The 17,934-nt window shown below is 52.5% G+C and overlaps 1 protein-coding gene across 5 annotated transcripts in view; it reads right to left on the reverse strand.

Annotated features, from left to right (window-relative positions):
- Positions 1-17,934, reverse strand: part of MDGA1 (MAM domain containing glycosylphosphatidylinositol anchor 1) — a 506,924-nt gene that overhangs the window by 174,633 nt on the left and 314,357 nt on the right. For 4 of the 5 annotated variants that reach the window (XM_075338981.1, XM_075338978.1, XM_075338979.1 and 1 more), the window contains 2 exons: positions 8,207-8,339; positions 4,841-4,927 (listed from right to left, as the gene is read on the reverse strand). In XM_075338981.1, coding sequence (XP_075195096.1) covers positions 4,841-4,927; positions 8,207-8,339 — 220 coding nt within the window. The remainder of the gene's footprint in view (positions 1-4,840; positions 4,928-8,206; positions 8,340-17,934) is intronic. The other variant, XM_075338980.1, reaches the window with a different exon arrangement.

Genomic DNA, 17,934 nt, shown 5'->3' on the forward strand with positions numbered 1-17,934 from the left:
CTCTGGCTGGGCCGGTCAGGAATGGTCACAGAGTTGTTCTGAAGCCGCTCCTTTGTTATTTTAGCTGTGTGCTTAGGGTCATTGTCTTGTTGGAAAAGGTGAACCTTCAGCCAAGTCTGAGGTCCAGAGCATCTGGAGAAGGTTTTCTTCCAGGATATCTCTGTACTTGGCTGCATTCATCTTTCCTTCAATTGCAGCTGTAGCGCCCCTGAGGCACTTAGGGCACTACTAGGTACTGCATCCTCACCAGGATGCAGGGCCTACTCCCAGGGACCGGGAACACCAGTGCCAGCAACACCTAGACACACCAAAATCCCAGTTTCCACTCCCCACCAGGGTTAATTGGCTAGTCGGACACAAGGGGGTGGCCACCTAGAGGCGGAGCCAGACCAGGGGACTAGACAGCCTGGTGGGAGGGGACAGTAGTCAGTACAGTTAGTGAGTGAAAGTGTAGAGAGGGGAGGTGCCTGAAAGCTGGGTCTGTGTAATGGTAACCCGGGGGCACAGGAGAGGGGTTGCCAGGGCAGGTACACCCGAGTACCACTGGGACCAGAGCACCGACGGGGCACAGGGCCCTAGGTCAGGCGACAGTTTCATACGGTCTGGCAAATACCTGCACATTGAGGGGACCTTCACGGACCTCACTGACCCACAAATCCTGGGGCACCAGCAGTAAAGCAAGGATCAGGGTTCGGGACACAGACCAGCCCTATAGGGTCCACACTGCTCGCCGTACGGACAAGGAGACTGCCACAAAAAGAGACAGTCGGGCCCCAAACCAGCTCCACGCTACAGGGACCCAACCACACTGAGGTAGTCATCAACTGGCACTGGAAATACAGGGACCTGAACCAGCCATCCGAGGGTCAAGAGTGAGTAGCGACTGTTAACTACAACCCACGGTGTGGCCTCCATTATTAATGGCAAAAGTCTCCATCATACATCTCCCGGGCTCAGCTCTGCCTGCGGAAGGCCTACCACCACAGCTGCCATTACCACCAGCCCTAAGGGTAACCAAGTCAGCAGCGGCGGTTCACCCATATTAACCGCAACCCGCAGGTGGCGTCACACCAATGACTTTAATCTCCCTTGTAAATACTCCACATTAAAAAGCACCCAGGGCACGGGACCGGGCAATGGCCACCAATGTGACATTCCCCAGTGAAACACCGCCCGGGACCGAGTACACCATTCCCTGGGCAACACACAGCCAGTCATCCCATCCCTGCCCCCATAGCAGTATCCTGCCACCACCATGACTCACTGTGGGGATTGTATTGGGCAGGTGATGAGCAGGGCCTGGTTTTCTCCACACATACTGCTTAGAATTATCACCAGAACGTTCTCTTTTCATCTCATCAGACCAGAGAATCTTATTTCTCATAGTCTGGAGTCCTTCATGTCTTTTTTTGCAAACTCTATGCGGCTTTCATATGTCTTGCACTGAGGAGAGGCATCTGTCGGCCACTCTGCCATAAAGGCCAGACTGGTGGAGGCTGCAGTGATAGGTGACTTTGTGGAACTTTCTCCCATCTCCCTCCTGCATCTCTGGAGCTCGGCCGCAGTGATCTTGGGGTTCTTCTTTACCTCTCACCAAGGCTCTTCTCCCACGATTGCTCAGTTTGGCTGGACGGCCGGCTCTAGGAAGAGTTCTGGAGGTCCCAAACTTCTTCCATTTAAGGATTATGGAGGCCACTGTGCTCTTATGAACCTTGAGTACTGCAGAAATTCTTCTGTAACCTTGGCCAGATCTGTGCCTTGCCACAATTCTGTCTCTGAGCTCCTTGGGCAGTTCCTTTGACCTCATGATCCTCATTTGGTGTGACATGCAGTGTGAGCTGTGAGGTCTTATATACACAGGTGTGCGCCTTTCCAAATCACGTCCTATCAGTGTAATTACACACAGCTGGACTCCAATGAAGGAGCAGAACCATCTCAAGGAGGATCACAAGGAAATGGACAGCATGGGACTTACATATGAGTGTCTGAGCAAAGGGGCTGAATACTTATCACCATGGGATATACTGAGCAAAGGGGCTGAATACTTATCACTATGGGATATACTGAGCAAAGGGGCTGAATACTTATGGTCATGTGTTATACTGAGCAAAGGGGATGAATACTTATGACCATGTGTTATACTGAGGAAAGGGGCTGAATACTTATCGCCATGTGATATTTTAGTTTTTCTTGTTTAAAAAATTTGCAAAAATTTCTACATTTGTTGTTTTCTCTCAAGATGGGGGCATAGTGTGCATTAATGAGAATTTATTAAATGTCTGCAATGAAACAAAGAGTGAAAAATGTAAAGGGGTGTGAATACGTTCCGTACCCACTGTATATATAAATACACACAACATATCCGACCAGAAATAAGGAATCGCCTCTGAGCCAAAAGGAATTTACAAGGGAGGAGGGAGACTGGGATCCATCTGGGGTGTACAATGAATCCTTTCCTGACCGGTCACTGAACCCCTAGACCCCCCCCCCCCAATAATGGAAGAAACAGCACAAAACATCATAAACTCTCTCACCCGATCCCCCCGTCCTCCCCGTATCTCCCCATCCTCCCTGTATCTCCCCGTCCTCACCGTATCTCCCCGTCCTCCCCGTATCTCCCCGTCCTCCCCGTATCTCCCCGTCCTCCCCGTATCTCCCCGTCCTCCCTGTATCTCCCCGTCCTCACCGTATCTCCCCGTCCTCCCCGTATCTCCCCGTCCTCCCTGTATCTCCCCGTCCTCCCCGTATCTCCCCGTCCTCCCCGTATCTCCCCGTCCTCCCTGTATCTCCCCGTCCTCCCCGTATCTCCCCGTCCTCCCCGTATCTCCCCGTCCTCCCTGTATCTCCCCGTCCTCCCTGTATCTCCCCGTCCTCCACGTATCTCCCCGTCCTCCCCGTATCTCCCGCAGGTCACATGGCGTTCTATAGCAATTATTATTCAATTCATGATAAAGTAAAACATTGATGGAAGATTTGACTTCAGAAAGTTTGTGACTATCGAGGGCGCGGCTGTGATAGATCCGCCATCCGTCACTGACACATTATAGCAGCACAATTTATAGAAAACTAACCGGGGAAAAGAAACACAAATAAACATTTTAGGAATTCCAGAGATCAGCCGAATAGTGTCAGGAACTGAGGATCTAATGTGCGGAGGCTGCGGATACAGCAGAATGCAACAAATATATATAAATGCTCAGCCCAAGAAATAAAAGTATGTGAACCCCAGGAAGGGAAATCCAGCCCCGCACTACAGACAGCAAGACGCATAGCCAACATGGAATTTCTTGTCAGTTCTCTCATCGAGCAAGAAATTCTAGAAGCAGCAAAAGGACTAAGCAGCAAAACTTTAAAAAAGGCCTCAGTCACAGTCAGTCACAGTCAGTCACAATCACAATCACAGTCAGTCAGTCACAATCACAGTCAGTCACAATCACAGTCAGTCACAATCACAGTCAATCATAATTACAGTCAGTCACAATCACAGTCAGTCACAGTCAGTAACAATCACAGTCAGTCACAATCACAATCACAGTCAGTCAGTCACAATCAGTCACAATCACAGTCAATCATAATTACAGTCAGTCACAATCACAGTCAGTCACAGTCACAGTCAGTCACAGACAGTAACAATCACAGTCAGTCACAATCACAATCACAGTCAGTCAGTCAGTCAATCAGTCACAATCACAGTCAATCATAATTACAGTCAGTCACAATCACAGTCAGTCACAGTCAGTAACAATCACAGTCAGTCACAATCACAATCACAGTCAGTCAGTCACAATCAGTCACAATCACAGTCAATCATAATTACAATCAGTCACAATCACAGTCAATCATAATTACAGTCAGTCACAGTCACAGTCAGTCACAGACAGTGACAATCACAGTCACAATTACAGTCAGTCACAATCACAGTCAGTCAGAATCACAGTCAGTCACAATCACAGTCAATCACAATCACAGTCAGTCACAATCACAGTCAGTCACAATCACAATAACAGTCAGTCACAATCACAGTCAGTCACACTCATAGTCACAATCACAGTCAGTCACAATCACAGTCACAATCACAGTCAATCACAATCAAAGTCAATCACAATCACAGTCAGTCACAATCACAGTCAGTCACAATCACAGTCACACTCACAGTCAGTCACAGTCAAAGTCAGTCACAATCACAGTCAGTCAAAGTCACACTCAGTCAAAGTCACAGTCAGCCACACTCACAGTCAGTCACAGTCAAAGTCAGTCACACTCACAGTCACACTAAGTCATACTCACAATCAGTCACAGTCAGACTCAGTCGGTCACACTCACAATCAGTCACACTCAAAGTCACACTAAGTCAAACTCACAGTCAGCCACACTCAATCAAACTAAGACACACTCACAGTCACACTTAGTCACACTCAAAGTCACACGAAGTCCCACTTACAGTCCCACTCAGTCCCATTCCCACTCACAGTCACACTCCATTCATTTATTTGCATAACACTCATCCCTACGTCTATACTCACACTCACACATTAATGTATGCATTCACCCTCGCACCCACTCATCATCCCATTTATGCACATTTATATCCATCCAAACCACTCACAGTCATAACCCCACATTAATACACCCATGTACTAATGAATGAGTTCACTCATACACCCACTCACATAGTCATTCACACTCACTCATAATCCCTCAAACCAGCACTCACACTCACATTTACACTCCCACCACCACAGTAATACACCCCATCATTCACTCATGCTCACACTCATACTCACACTCGTGCCAGCCATCCGAGCCCCTTCTTATGCAGAAAGTAACAGAGGACACTGACCGGCCTCTGCTTTGAGGGGCGACTGGAGCGATTTCTTGCTTCTATACAGCTTTTTGTCGCCTCCTGTTCGTCCCCACCAAGCTGCTCCTGAACGGAGAGAGGACTGATCAGTGGTAACGTCTTACGAGGTGTCACTCATATATATATATCTATATACACTGTATATCTGATCCTCACACCACATGAGTGGATCAGACAGGACCACCGCACCGCGGCATCCATTACACATCTACTTAGCGGCATCTTTACCATCCCCCAATTATGGTGCACTGGGGTCCTTGTGTCCTCTCCGGCCCTCAGATCCCGTGTGGAGCTCTATGGCCTGAGATGGCGCTATAAATGCAGGACATTACCGGAAGCATCCATGAGGCCGGCACAGAAGGACGGGACGGACACATTTACACCGCGTGATACATCTCCCTCCGTTTCCCTACTGATCCCTACGTTTTCCGGATGGTTTAGGCCGTGTGCACACGGAGCAGCTCTGATGAGTTTTTGCAGCAGAAACAGAACCTTTTTGAGGAGTTTTGATCTGAGGAGGATTTGTAGCGTTTCGGCTCCAGAATCTCATAACCCCGGGGAGCAGCCGGACCTCAGAGAGCCACGTGTCATTCCCGCAGGTCCGGGTGGTCCGGCACCGGGATGGGGGGGGCACTCACTAAATACCCAGAATCCTCTTCTGCTGTAAACATCGTGACAAATTCAGCTCAGATCATTAAATAAAAAACTAGTGACAACCAACAATTACCCAAAACTGTCCCAACTGAGTTGTCAGACGGCAAATCTCCGCCGCACCGATTATGTGTCTACGAGGAGAGGACAGCTCCGAATCCACCATCCAGCCCCGGACGAGCCGCGACGGCCGCCATAATGGAAGTCACAGATACAGACCCAACAACGGGACAGAAAAAAACCTGAGGGTGCTCTGGTGTCAAAAATGAGGAGAGGAGCAGCCATTCTCCAACTCCACTCATCTGATCTCTACACCTCTGCTTGCTGTCAATCACTTCTTTGGTTCCTAGAGGAAAAGTCCTGGACACCGGGGCGCCGAGCATGACAGCAAGCAGAGGTGCCGAAATCATTGGGAGGATGGCAGGGGGCACGGAACACAGATATGGCACAGCGGACCCCCAGAGACCCCGAACAGTATGAAGTAAGATGGGCTTCTATATTAGACCAGCTAGTGGGGGCTCATTACTGGGGGGCTATGATGGTGATGGGTGCCGGTCACCCCGGGGGTCACACACATACATTCCGGATAGGGGTGAACAGCACAGCATCTGCAGGATGGGGGGGGGAAGGCACAGCGTCTGTAGGGTGGGGGGAACGGCAAAATGTCTGCAGGGTGGGGGGGAACGGCACAATGTCTGCAGGGTGGGGGGAAAGGCACAGTGTCTACAGGATAGGGGGTGAACGGCGCAGCGTCTGTAGGGTGGGAGGAACGGCACGGCGTCTGCAGTGTAGGGGGAATGGCACGGCGTCTGCAGGGTAGGGAGGAACGGCACGACGTCTGCAGGGTAGGGGGGAACGGCGCGCCATCTGCAGGGTGGGGGGGAACGGCGCGGCGTCTGCAGTGTAGGGGGAATGGCACGGCGTCTGCAGGGTAGGGAGGAACAGCATGACGTCTGCTGGGTGGGAGGAACGGTATGACGTCTGCAGGGTGAGGGGAAACGGCACGACGTCTGCAGGGTAGAGGGGAACGGCGCGCCATCTGCACGGTAGGGGGGAACGGCACGGCGTCTGCTGGGTGGGGGTAGAATGGCACGGCATCTCCAGGATGGGGGGGGAACGGCACGGCGTCTGCTGGGTGGGGGTAGAACGGCACGGCATCTCCAGGATGGAGGGGGAACGGTACGGCGTCTGCAGGGTGGGGGGGGAACGGTGCGGCGTCTCTATACTGGAGGGCACCAGCGTCTTCAACTTGTTTTTTCTGGAGAGTTATAAAACAAAATCCCTCGATTGTCGGAGGCACAAACAGCTCTGCAGCCGGAGGGAGCGGTCTGCGAATCAGGAGAATTAGTCATGTACGAACTGTCCGGGGTCTCTGGACGGCCCCTGGGGTGAATGTGGATGAGAGCGGCACACAACATATCCCATACATCGGCCCTAACCTGCACGGTGCAGACCCCCACCCGGGACCGCAGACTCCCACCCTGGACCACAGACCCCCTCCCTGGACCACAGACCCCCTCCCTGGACCGTAGACCCTCGACCTGGACTTCAGACCCGCACCCTGGATCGCAGACCCCTGCACTGGACCACAGACCCCTACCCTGGACCACAGACCCCCTCCCTGGACCACAGACCCCCGCCCTGGACCGTAGACCCTCGACCTGGACTTCAGACCCGCACCCTGGATCGCAGACCCCTGCACTGGACCACAGACCCCTACCCTGGACCACAGACCCCCACCCTGGACCATAGACCCTCGACCTGGACTTCAGACCCGCACCCTGGATTGTAGACCCCTGCATTGGACCGCAGACCCCCGCCCTGGACCGCAGATCCCCGCCCTGGACCGTAGGCCCCCGCCCTGGACCGCAGACCCCCGTCCTGGAACGCAGACCCCTGCCTGGACCGCAGATTCCGCCTTGGACCACAGAAACCTGCCCTGAACCGCGGGCCCTACCTTGGACTGCAGACACCTACCCAGGGCCGCAGACCCCTGCCCTGGACTTCAGACCCCTGCCCTGGACTGCAGACACCCGCCCTGGACTGTATACCCCCACTATGGACCGCAGACCCCTGCCCTGGACCACAGACCCCCGCCCTGGACTGCAGACCCCTGCCCTGGTCCGTAGACCCCCGCCCTGGACCGTAGACCCCCGCCTTGGACCGTAGACCCTCGCCCTGGACCGTAGACCCCCGCCCTGGACCACAGACCCTCGCCCTGGACCACAGACCCCTGCCCTGGACTGTAGATCCCCACTATGGACCGCAGAGTCCTGCCCTGGACTGTAGACCCCTGCCCTGGTGCCCTGGACCACAGACCCCCGCCCTGGACTGCAGACTCTTACCCTGGAATGTAGACCCCCACCCTGGACCGCAGACCCCCGACATGGACGTAGACCCCTGCCATCGACCGCAGACCCCCACCTTGGACTGCAGACCCCTGCCCTGGACCACAGACCCCCACCCTGGACTGCAGACCCCTGCCCTGGACCACAGACCCCCGCCCTGGACTGCAGACCCCTGCCCTGGACTTTAGACCCCCGCCCTGGACCGTAGACCCCCACCCTGGACCGTAGACCCCCACCCTGGACCACAGACCCTTGCCCTGGACCACAGACCCCCGCCCTGGACCGTAGACCCTCGCCCTGGACCTCAGACCCCCCACCCTGGACCACAGACCCTTCCCCCTCTTACCCGTCCTGTTAGTCAGGCAGAAGGTGATGGATTTGTCTCTGATCTCGCACACGTTCCGCACGGACACCTGACACGTGTAATTGGCGAAATCCTGAGGACGCAAATTCTTCAACTTCAAAACTTTGGTTTCACCCTGAGAAAAAATACAAAACAATATTACTGCCTTTAATATATGGTGTATCTAATCCTCTCCTGTGTGATACTGTCTGCTGAGCTGTGTATCTAATCTTATGTGATACTGTCTGCTGAGCCATGTATCTAATCCTCTCCTGTGTGATACTGCCTTTAATATATGGTGTATCTAATCCTCTCCTGTGTGATACTGTCTGCTGAGTTATGTATCTAATCCTATGTGATACTGCCTGCTAAGCTGTGTATCTAATCCTCTCCTGTGTGATACTGTCTGCTGAGCTGTGTATCTAATCCTATATGATACTGTCTGCTGAGCTGTGTATCTAATCCTATCCTGTGTGATACTGTCTGCTGAGCAGTGTATCTAATCCTCTCCTGTGTGATACTGTCTGCTGAGCCGTGTATCTAATCCTCCCCTGAGTGATACTGTCTGCTGAGCTGTGTATCTAATCCTCTCCTGTGTGATACTGTCTGCTGAGCCGTGTATCTAATCCTCCCCTGAGTGATACTGTCTGCTGAGCTGTGTATCTAATCCTATCCTGTGTGATACTGTCTGCTGAGCTGTGTATCTAATCCTATCCTGTGTGATACTGCCTGCTGAGACGTGTATCTAATCCTCTCCTGTGTGATACTGTCTGCTGAGCTGTGTATCTAATCATCTCCTGTGTGATACTGTCTGCTGAGCTGTGTATCTAATCCTCTCCTGTGTGATACTGTCTGCTGAGCCGTGTATCTAATCCTCCCCTGAGTGATACTGTTTGCTGAGCTGTGTATCTAATCCTATCCTGTGTGATACTGCCTGCTGAACTGTGTATCTAATCCTCTCCTGTGTGATACTGTCTGCTGAGCTGTGTATCTAATCCTCTCCTGTGTGATACTGTCTGCTGAGCTGTGTATCTAATCCTGTCCTGTGTGATACTGTCTGCTGAGCTGTGTATCTAATCCTCTCCTGTGTGATACTGTCTGATGAGCCGTGTATATAATCCTATCCTGTGTGATACTGTCTGCTGAGCTGTGTATCTAATCCTATCCTGTGTGATACTGTCTGCTGAGCTGTGTATCTAATCCTATCCTGTGTGATACTCTGTCATGTCTGCACAGTACTATAATCCCGCAGCGTGCTGTGGCGGTACGGTATCTAAGCCTCTGTGTACCCCTTTTCTCAGGAGCCGTTATTTGCTTACAGTCAGGACATCACAAATCAATGACTTATTCAGCCGCTGCCAAATGTTCTCTACAGACAGGAGCAATTTATTCGGCGCCCCCTGTGGTACGGCGGCCGCAGACCCCGGAGCAACAGCCCCGGAGGGGCCAGAAATGGGAGCGGCGGTCCCCTCCCCCGCCTCGTCCAGCCCCGCCCTATATATAGGAGATCAGTAATCAGGAGGCGACGAATAACATCATCATATAATGTAGATGACGAGGGTGAGGATGATGAGGATGATGAGGGTGAGGGTGATGAGGGTGAGGGTGAGGAGGATGAGGGTGAGGAGGATGAGGGTGAGGAGGATGAGGGTGAGGATGATGAGGGTGAGGATGATGAGGGTGAGGATGATGAGAGTGATGAGGGTGAGGATGATGAGGGTGAGGATAATGAGAGTGATGAGGGTGAGGGTGATGAGGGTAAGGGTGATGAGGGTGAGGATAATGAGAGTGATGAGGGTGAGGATGATGAGGGTGAGGATGATGAGAGTGATGAGGGTGAGGATGATGAGAGTGATGAGGGTGAGGATGATGAGGGTGAGGATAATGAGAGTGATGAGGGTGAGGATGATGAGGGTAAGGGTGATGAGGGTGAGGATGATGAGAGTGATGAGGGTGAGGATAATGAGGGTGAGGATGATGAGGGTGATGAGGGTGAGTATGATGAGGGTGATGAGGGTGAGGATGATGAGGGTGATGAGGATGAGGCTGAGGATGATGAGGGTGAGGATGATGATTGTCAAAATGATGAGGCTGAGGATGATGAGGGTGATGATGATGAGGGTGATGATGATGAGGGTGATGAGGATGAGGCTGAGGACGATGAGGGTGAGGACGATGAGGGTGAGGACGATGAGGGTGATGAGGATGAGGCTGAGGATGATGAGGGTGAGGATGATGATTGTCAAAATGATGAGGCTGAGGATGATGAGGGTGATGATGATGAGGGTGATGAGGATGAGGCTGAGGACGATGAGGGTGAGGACGATGAGGGTGAGGACGATGAGGGTGATGAGGGTGAGGACGATGAGGGTGAGGACGATGAGGGTGAGGATGATGAGGGTGAGGATGATGAGGGTGAGGATGATGAGGGTGAGGATGATGAGGGTGATGAGGGTGAGGACGATGAGGGTGATGAGGCTGAGGATGATGAGGGTGAGGACGATGAGGGGGAGGACGATGAGGGGGAGGATGATGAGGGTGAGGACAATGAGGGTGAGGATCATGAGGGTGAGGAGGATGAGGGTGAGGAGGATGAGGGTGCCGTACTCCCCTCTGTGCTGTGTAGTTGGACTAGCCCTGCAGAAAAGTGCGGCAAGTATAGAAAGAGCGGGACAAGAGTTTACAGCGGGAAGAGTGGATGTCGTGTCGCCTGAGAGAGGGGAGACGTCGCCTGAGAGAGGGGAGACGTCGCCTGAGAGAGGGGAGATGTCACATGAGAGAGGGGAGATGTCACATGAGAGAGGACGTGGTGTTGCCTGAGAGAGGGGAGGTGTCACATGAGAGAGGACGTGGTGTTGCCTGAGAGAGGGGAGACATCGCCTGAGAGAGGGGAGACGTCACCTGAGAAAGAGGAGACGTCGCCTGAGAGAGGACGTCATGTCGCTTGAGAGAGGGGAGACGTCGTCTCAGAAGTGTCTGACAACGGCGGTTGGGAGAGGAGTGCGGTGCTGGCTGTGAGAGAGAGACTGTGAGCCGGACTGTGGCAGAGGCCTGGTGGCCATCGGGCCAGTACTGGACTGGAGGTCGGCGATCTGGGAGGCGAGAAGAGACGGAGTCCAAAGAGTCAGAGAACCCGTAACTGTGGGAGAAGAGAAGTTCCCGCCTGTCCTGGAAGGAAAGTGCGCAGCGACGGGTCATCCGATCATCGCGGCAGCGCGCTCCAGGGATTGGACCTGTTCCCCCTCATCAGCAGCACTGGGAGTCCTCTACTGGTGTCACCCCCCATAGGGTTTTGTGTAGGCCACAGTAGTCAGCGCTGTAGCCGCACGGCCGGGGTAGCTGAGGCCAGGCAGGCTGTCAGTGTAGGATACTGTTGTGTTGATACTTGTACGTCGTCCATGGTGCCGGATCTGTTTTCTGTCGGCTGGAGCTGCCGCTGTGAAGACGATGGCTCCTCTCTGGCACTGATGGCAGATGGACACAAGAGACGTGAGGAGACTTTGTGCTGAGGAGGGAGATCTGCATCATTCACCGTCTGGAGACTGCAGGAACCTCAGAGAAGCAGGCCGTCTCCATGAATGGTGGAGTATGCGTTTCCACCCGAGCAGAGATATAATGTAGTAATGATCCACAGCAGGTGCACACATCCATGAGGAGTCACAGGAGGCATTACAGGAGGCGTCACAGGAGGCATGACAGGAGGCGTCACTAGAGGCGTCACTGGAGGCGTCACAGGAGGCGTCACAGGAGGTGTTACATGAGGAGTCACAGGAGGCGTTACAGGAAGAGTCACAGGAGGCGTCACAGGAGGCATTACATGAGGAGTCACAGGAGGCATGACAGAAGGCATGACAGGAGGCATGACAGGAGGCGTCACTGGAGGCGTCACTGGAGGCATTACACGAGGCATTACACGAGGTATTACACGAGGCGTCACAGGAGGCATCACAGAGGTGTCACATGAGGCGTTACAGGAGGTGTCACAGGAGGCATCACAAAGGTGTCACATGAGGCGTTACAGGAGGTGTCACATGAGTCGTTACATGAGGCGTCACAGGAGGCGTCACAGGAGGCGTTGCAGGAGGTGTCACAGGAGTCGTTACATGAGGAGTCACAGGAGTTGTTACATGAGGAGTCACAGGAGGCATCACAGGAGGCGTTACATGGGGCATTACAGGAGGCCTTACAGGAGTCATCACAAGAGGCGTCACAGGAGGCGTCACAGGAGGCGTTACAGGAGGAGTCACAGGAGGCATTACAGGAGGCATATGAAGCGTCACAGAAGGCATCACAGGAGGCATCAGAGGAGGCATCACAGGAGGTGTCACAGGAGGCATCACAGGAGGCGTTACAGGAGGCGTTACATGAGGCGTCACAGGAAGCAATACAGGAAGCATTACAGGAGGCATCACATGAGGCGTTACAGGAGGCATCACAGGAGGCGTCACTGGAGGCGTTACAGGAGGCCTTACAGGAGGCGTTACATGAGGCATTACACGAGGTATTACATGAGGCGTCACAGGAGGCGTCCCAGAAGGCATCACAGGAGGTGTCACATGAGGCGTTACAGGAGGTGTTAAAGGAGGCGTTACATGATGCGTTACACGAGGTGTTACACGAGGCATTACAGGAGGCGTCACAGGAGGCGTCACATGAGGCATCACAGGAGGCATCACATGAGGCGTCACAGAAGGCGTTACAGGAGGCGTCACAGGAGGCTTACAGGAGGGGTTAAAGGAGGCATTACAGGAGGCGTTAGATGAGGCGTTAGATGAGGCATTACACGAGGTGTTACACGAGGTGCTACAGGAGGCGTCACTGGAGGCGTCACATGAGGCATCACATGAGGCGTCACAGGAGGCGTCACAGGAGGGGTTAAAGGAGGCATTACAGGAGGCGTCACATGAGGCGTTACATGAGGCGTTACAGGAGGCATTACACAAGGTGTTACACGAGGCGCTACAGGAGGCGTCACAGGAGGTGTTAAAGGAGGCTCCTGACTGAACCATCATGTACAGATCAGTGATGTCCAGAATATGGGTTGTGTGAGACGGGAGAATCCGGCCTACAGTTTCTAGAATTTTCCCAGTGGAAATCTGTAAGCAGTCGGCCGGCTCCTGGAGCCGCTCGTCCGCGCAGGTTGTGAATAATGGTGACTTTCTGCACCCACAATAATGGATTGGCCGCGATCACCGGATCTTCTGAGGTCTCTCGCAGGACGCAGCCGCCATGATGACTTGTTAGACTGCAAAGAAACTTTCCTCTCCCCAATCCCATTATCGTCTGCAGAAAGACGGCCCTAATTTACTGCAGGAAGCAGAGCTTCATTAGACGCGGTAATAGGGTTGGCAGCGGGCGGATATTGATTCCCCGTCTTATCTGCGCAGGACGCAGCGAGAGTTATGATATTAAGAGGTGATTAATAAGACAGCATAAAGAATAGGCCGAGATCAGATCGGGAGGACGCGGAGAGGGCGCCCAGCAAACTCCAGGGTCTGCCCGAAACTCATTCTGTCTAGATGTTTCCACAGCTCTTCAGACGTAACGAGGCACAAATCTCATCACTTCTCACACAAGGTGGAGCCTTCTCTATTTCAATTTGGAGACTTTTTTTTCAATTGCAGTAACTGGAAAAAGGAGCAGATGAGCGAGTCTCCAAATCCCACAGAAAAGAGGGGGTCTGAAGCCAGGTACAACTAGCAGGACCTCCGGGTCCCCAAGATTTAGGGACCGGTGGGGTTGACCCCCCCACCCTCTAGCTATGCTCATGGTTAACCATCCATAGGAAGATCTGCCTATCCCTGAGCTTTCCACGTCTCATGTCATGAACCTCAGACAGACCCCACGTCCATTCCTTCCCTACCATTGTGGTGCTTAAGGAGAAGACTAAAAATGGCCATGAAAAATCAGAGGGTGCAGAAAGTAGTGCTACCTGTCCCTGTGCCTCAGAGGTTCTATAGGGGCTGTTGTCACGCTAGGTACGGGGAAGTATCAAGTGCAAAGGGAAGGGAAACCCTGTGTCTAGGATCTAGGGAGATCCTACTGCTGGTCCCTGGTGTCCCTCACCACCCTAGATAGGTTCCTCACCTGTACGCTGAGCCTGATGCCTGACCCTAAGTAAACGGATGGGATGAGCTCTTTGTTAACCCCACTAAACACTAAAGACGACACATGGAGGACACATGGGGGAAAAGTATGAACTACTTATCCACAGATGACTCAGGTAGAAGTTCAGCAGAGTTTCAGCGACGATACCACAGAGGAGTACAAGCCAGCTGTTTGCAACTTTGGCCTGAAGGAACTGAAAACATCACCAGCACCAGTCCAAAGGAAAGAATGGGTATATAAACACCACGGGAATACTGACAATCAACAGCTGGGTGGAAGGTGAGCTCCTGCTGGGTCCAAAAGGGAGAGCGATAAATCCAGAAGGAAAGCTTCCTATACCAATGAATACTGACAGCAGGAACAATGGAAAGTCAGGGAGCATCTGCACAGCCAGACACTATGACCTTCTACTGCCAGAAACCACGGGGTTGTCTGTCACATGTGACAGCTGCAGATCTGATTCCTGCACTTATCTCTACAGATCTCAGACGGCCGCAGCCATGAGATGTTGGTTGTCGGTGCCATGCAAGTAGTCATAGAACAGACAAGGAACCGACTGTGCGGAGCAATGATCCTTAACGGTGGCCGAGACCTTAGGTTGGCTCTTCCATAACTCATGTCTGAGGCTGGAGAAGGGTTTGGGTTCTGGCTCTGCTCCTGCGGCTCCTTCGGATCTTCAGCAGTGTTACATTGTAGCATTGGATACTTCCTCTCTGATTTCTTCTTCCAGATCTCGAGCTCTTGAGTCAATGACTTTTATTATAAGACAACAAAGCAGAATATTGATCCTGCGCATCTATCAGAAGTGATCAAAGTGCCTTCTAGAGGACGTGTCTACACCGGCGGGCGGCAGATAAAACAGTGATGGAAAGCTGGAAATATACTACCTTACAAGCATGACAGGCACTTGAGAGCTTAAAGTGGCCGAACGCCTTGGACGGCGATCTCACCCGACCCCGCACATACTGTCCGATCAGAGGGGGATGGGGACGTAACCGCACCACCAACATGCAAATTGTCTGAGGACCACATCACCAAAAATACAAGAAAAAGTAATAAATCCAGAAGTCGGGGCCTACAATAATTACAGTTATATGGGTTCCTTTATCAAATGGTCTCGTGTTTAGAAGGTTCAGCCCGGGGACGTCAGATCTGCGGTGGTGCTCAATGGCTGCATCTGATGGGACACATTAAGTGGCTTTGATTGGATGTCAAGAAGAAGAGCCTGGAGCCTCCGGTGTGGATCTCCGAGAGGACGAGAAAGATGCAGAAAGTTACCGGACGGATCTGTCATCTGAAGAACAATGTTTGGATTTGGCTGTTAGCTCCGGACCATTACCCTTCAGACAACACCTATTTATACATCATCTATTGCTGGCAGAATGATGTCCCCAGAGAACGCGGCTGAGATTCTCCTGAACATCACACAAACATGAAAAAGCCTCCATCAAACCATCCGGATAACGATGGGCTCTATAGCGAGCGCTTCACTGGGGAATTCACCGGGTCGGCGAGCTGTCCACAAGCCAAACGCAGAGACGCCGATTATTCAGAATGAAAAAGTATCTGATTGAAAGGACACGATATCGGATACAGCGCCGTCCAGCCGGAATACAGATCAGCACTACAACTCTCAGAACGGCCATCCTCCAACAGCCGGAATAAAGATCAGCACTACAACTCTCAGAACGGCCATCCTCCAGCAGCCGGAAAACAGATCAGCACTACAACTCTCAGAACAGCCATCCTCCAACAGCCGGAATACAGATCAGCACTACAACTCTCAGAACGGCCATCCTCCAGCAGCCGGAAAACAGATCAGCACTACAACTCTCAGAACGGCCATCCTCCAACAGCCGGAATACAGATCAGCACTACAACTCTCAGAATGGCCATCCTCCAGCCGGAATACAGATCAGCACTACAACTCTCAGAACGGCCATCCTCCAGCCGGAATACAGATCAGCACTACAACTCTCAGAACGGCCATCCTCCAGCCGCAATACAGATCAGCACTACAACTCTCAGAACGGCCATCCTCCAGCAGCAGGAATACAGATCAGCACTACAACTCTCAGAACGGCCATCCTCCAACAGCCAGAATACAGATCAGCACTACAACTTTCAGAACGGCCATCCTCCAGCAGCCGGAATACAAATACAGATCAGCACTACAACTCTCAGAACGGCTATGCTCCAGGAGCCGGAATTCAGATCAGCACTACAACTCTAAGAACGGCCATCCTCCAACAGCCGGAATACAGATCAGCACTACAACTCTCAGAACGGCCATCCTCAAGGAGTCGGAATACAGATCAGCACTACAACTCTCAGAACGGCCATCCTCCAGGAGTCGGAATACAGATCAGCACTACAACTCTCAGAACGGCCATCCTCCAACAGCCGGAATACAGATCAGCACTACAACTCTCAGAACGGCCAGCCTCCAGCAGCCGGAACACAGATCAGCACTACAACTCTCAGAACGGCCATCCTCCAGCCGGAATACAGATCAGCACTACAACTCTCAGAACGGCCATCCGCCAACAGCCGGAATACAGATCAGCACTACAACTCTCAGAACGGCCATCCTCCAGCCGGAATACAGATCAGCACTACAACTCTCAGAACGGCCATCCTCCAGCAGCCGGAATACAGATCAGCACTACAACTCTCAGAACGGCCATCCTCCAACAGCCAGAATACAGATCAGCACTACAACTCTCAGAACGGCCATCCTCCAGCAGCCGGAATACAGATCAGCACTACAACTCTCAGAACGGCCATCCTCCAACAGCCAGAATACAGATCAGCACTACAACTCTCAGAACGGCCATCCTCCAGCAGCCAGAATACAAATACAGATCAGCACTACAACTCTCAGAACGGCTATACTCCAGGAGCCGGAATTCAGATCAGCACTACAACTCTCAGAACGGCCATCCTCCAGCCGGAATACAGATCAGCACTACAACTCTCAGAACGGCCATCCTCCAGCAGCCGGAATACAGATCAGCACTACAACTCTCAGAACGGCCATCCTCCAACAGCCGGAATACAGATCAGCACTACAACTCTCAGAACGGCCATCCTCCAGCAGCCGGAATACAGATCAGCACTACAACTCTCAGAACGGCCATCCTCCAACAGCCAGAATACAGATCAGCACTACAACTCTCAGAACGGCCATCCTCCAGCAGCCAGAATACAAATACAGATCAGCACTACAACTCTCAGAACGGCTATACTCCAGGAGCCGGAATTCAGATCAGCACTACAACTCTCAGAACGGCCATCCTCCAGGAGTCGGAATACAGATCAGCACTACAACTCTCAGAACGGCCATCCTCCAACAGCCAGAATACAGATCAGCACTACAACTCTCAGAACGGCTATCCTCCAGCCGGAACACAGATCAGCACTACAACTCTCAGAACGGCCATCCTCCAACAGCCAAAATACAGATCAGCACTACAACTCTCAGAACGGCCATCCTCCAGCAGCCGGAATACAGATAAGCACTACAACTCTCACAATGGCCATCCTCCAACAGCCGGAATACAGATCAGCACTACAACTCTCAGAACGGCCATCCTCTAGCCGGAATACAGATCAGCACTACA

The sequence above is a fragment of the Anomaloglossus baeobatrachus genome, chromosome 3 (assembly GCF_048569485.1).
Source record: "Anomaloglossus baeobatrachus isolate aAnoBae1 chromosome 3, aAnoBae1.hap1, whole genome shotgun sequence".
Taxonomy (NCBI): Eukaryota; Metazoa; Chordata; class Amphibia; order Anura; family Aromobatidae; genus Anomaloglossus; species Anomaloglossus baeobatrachus.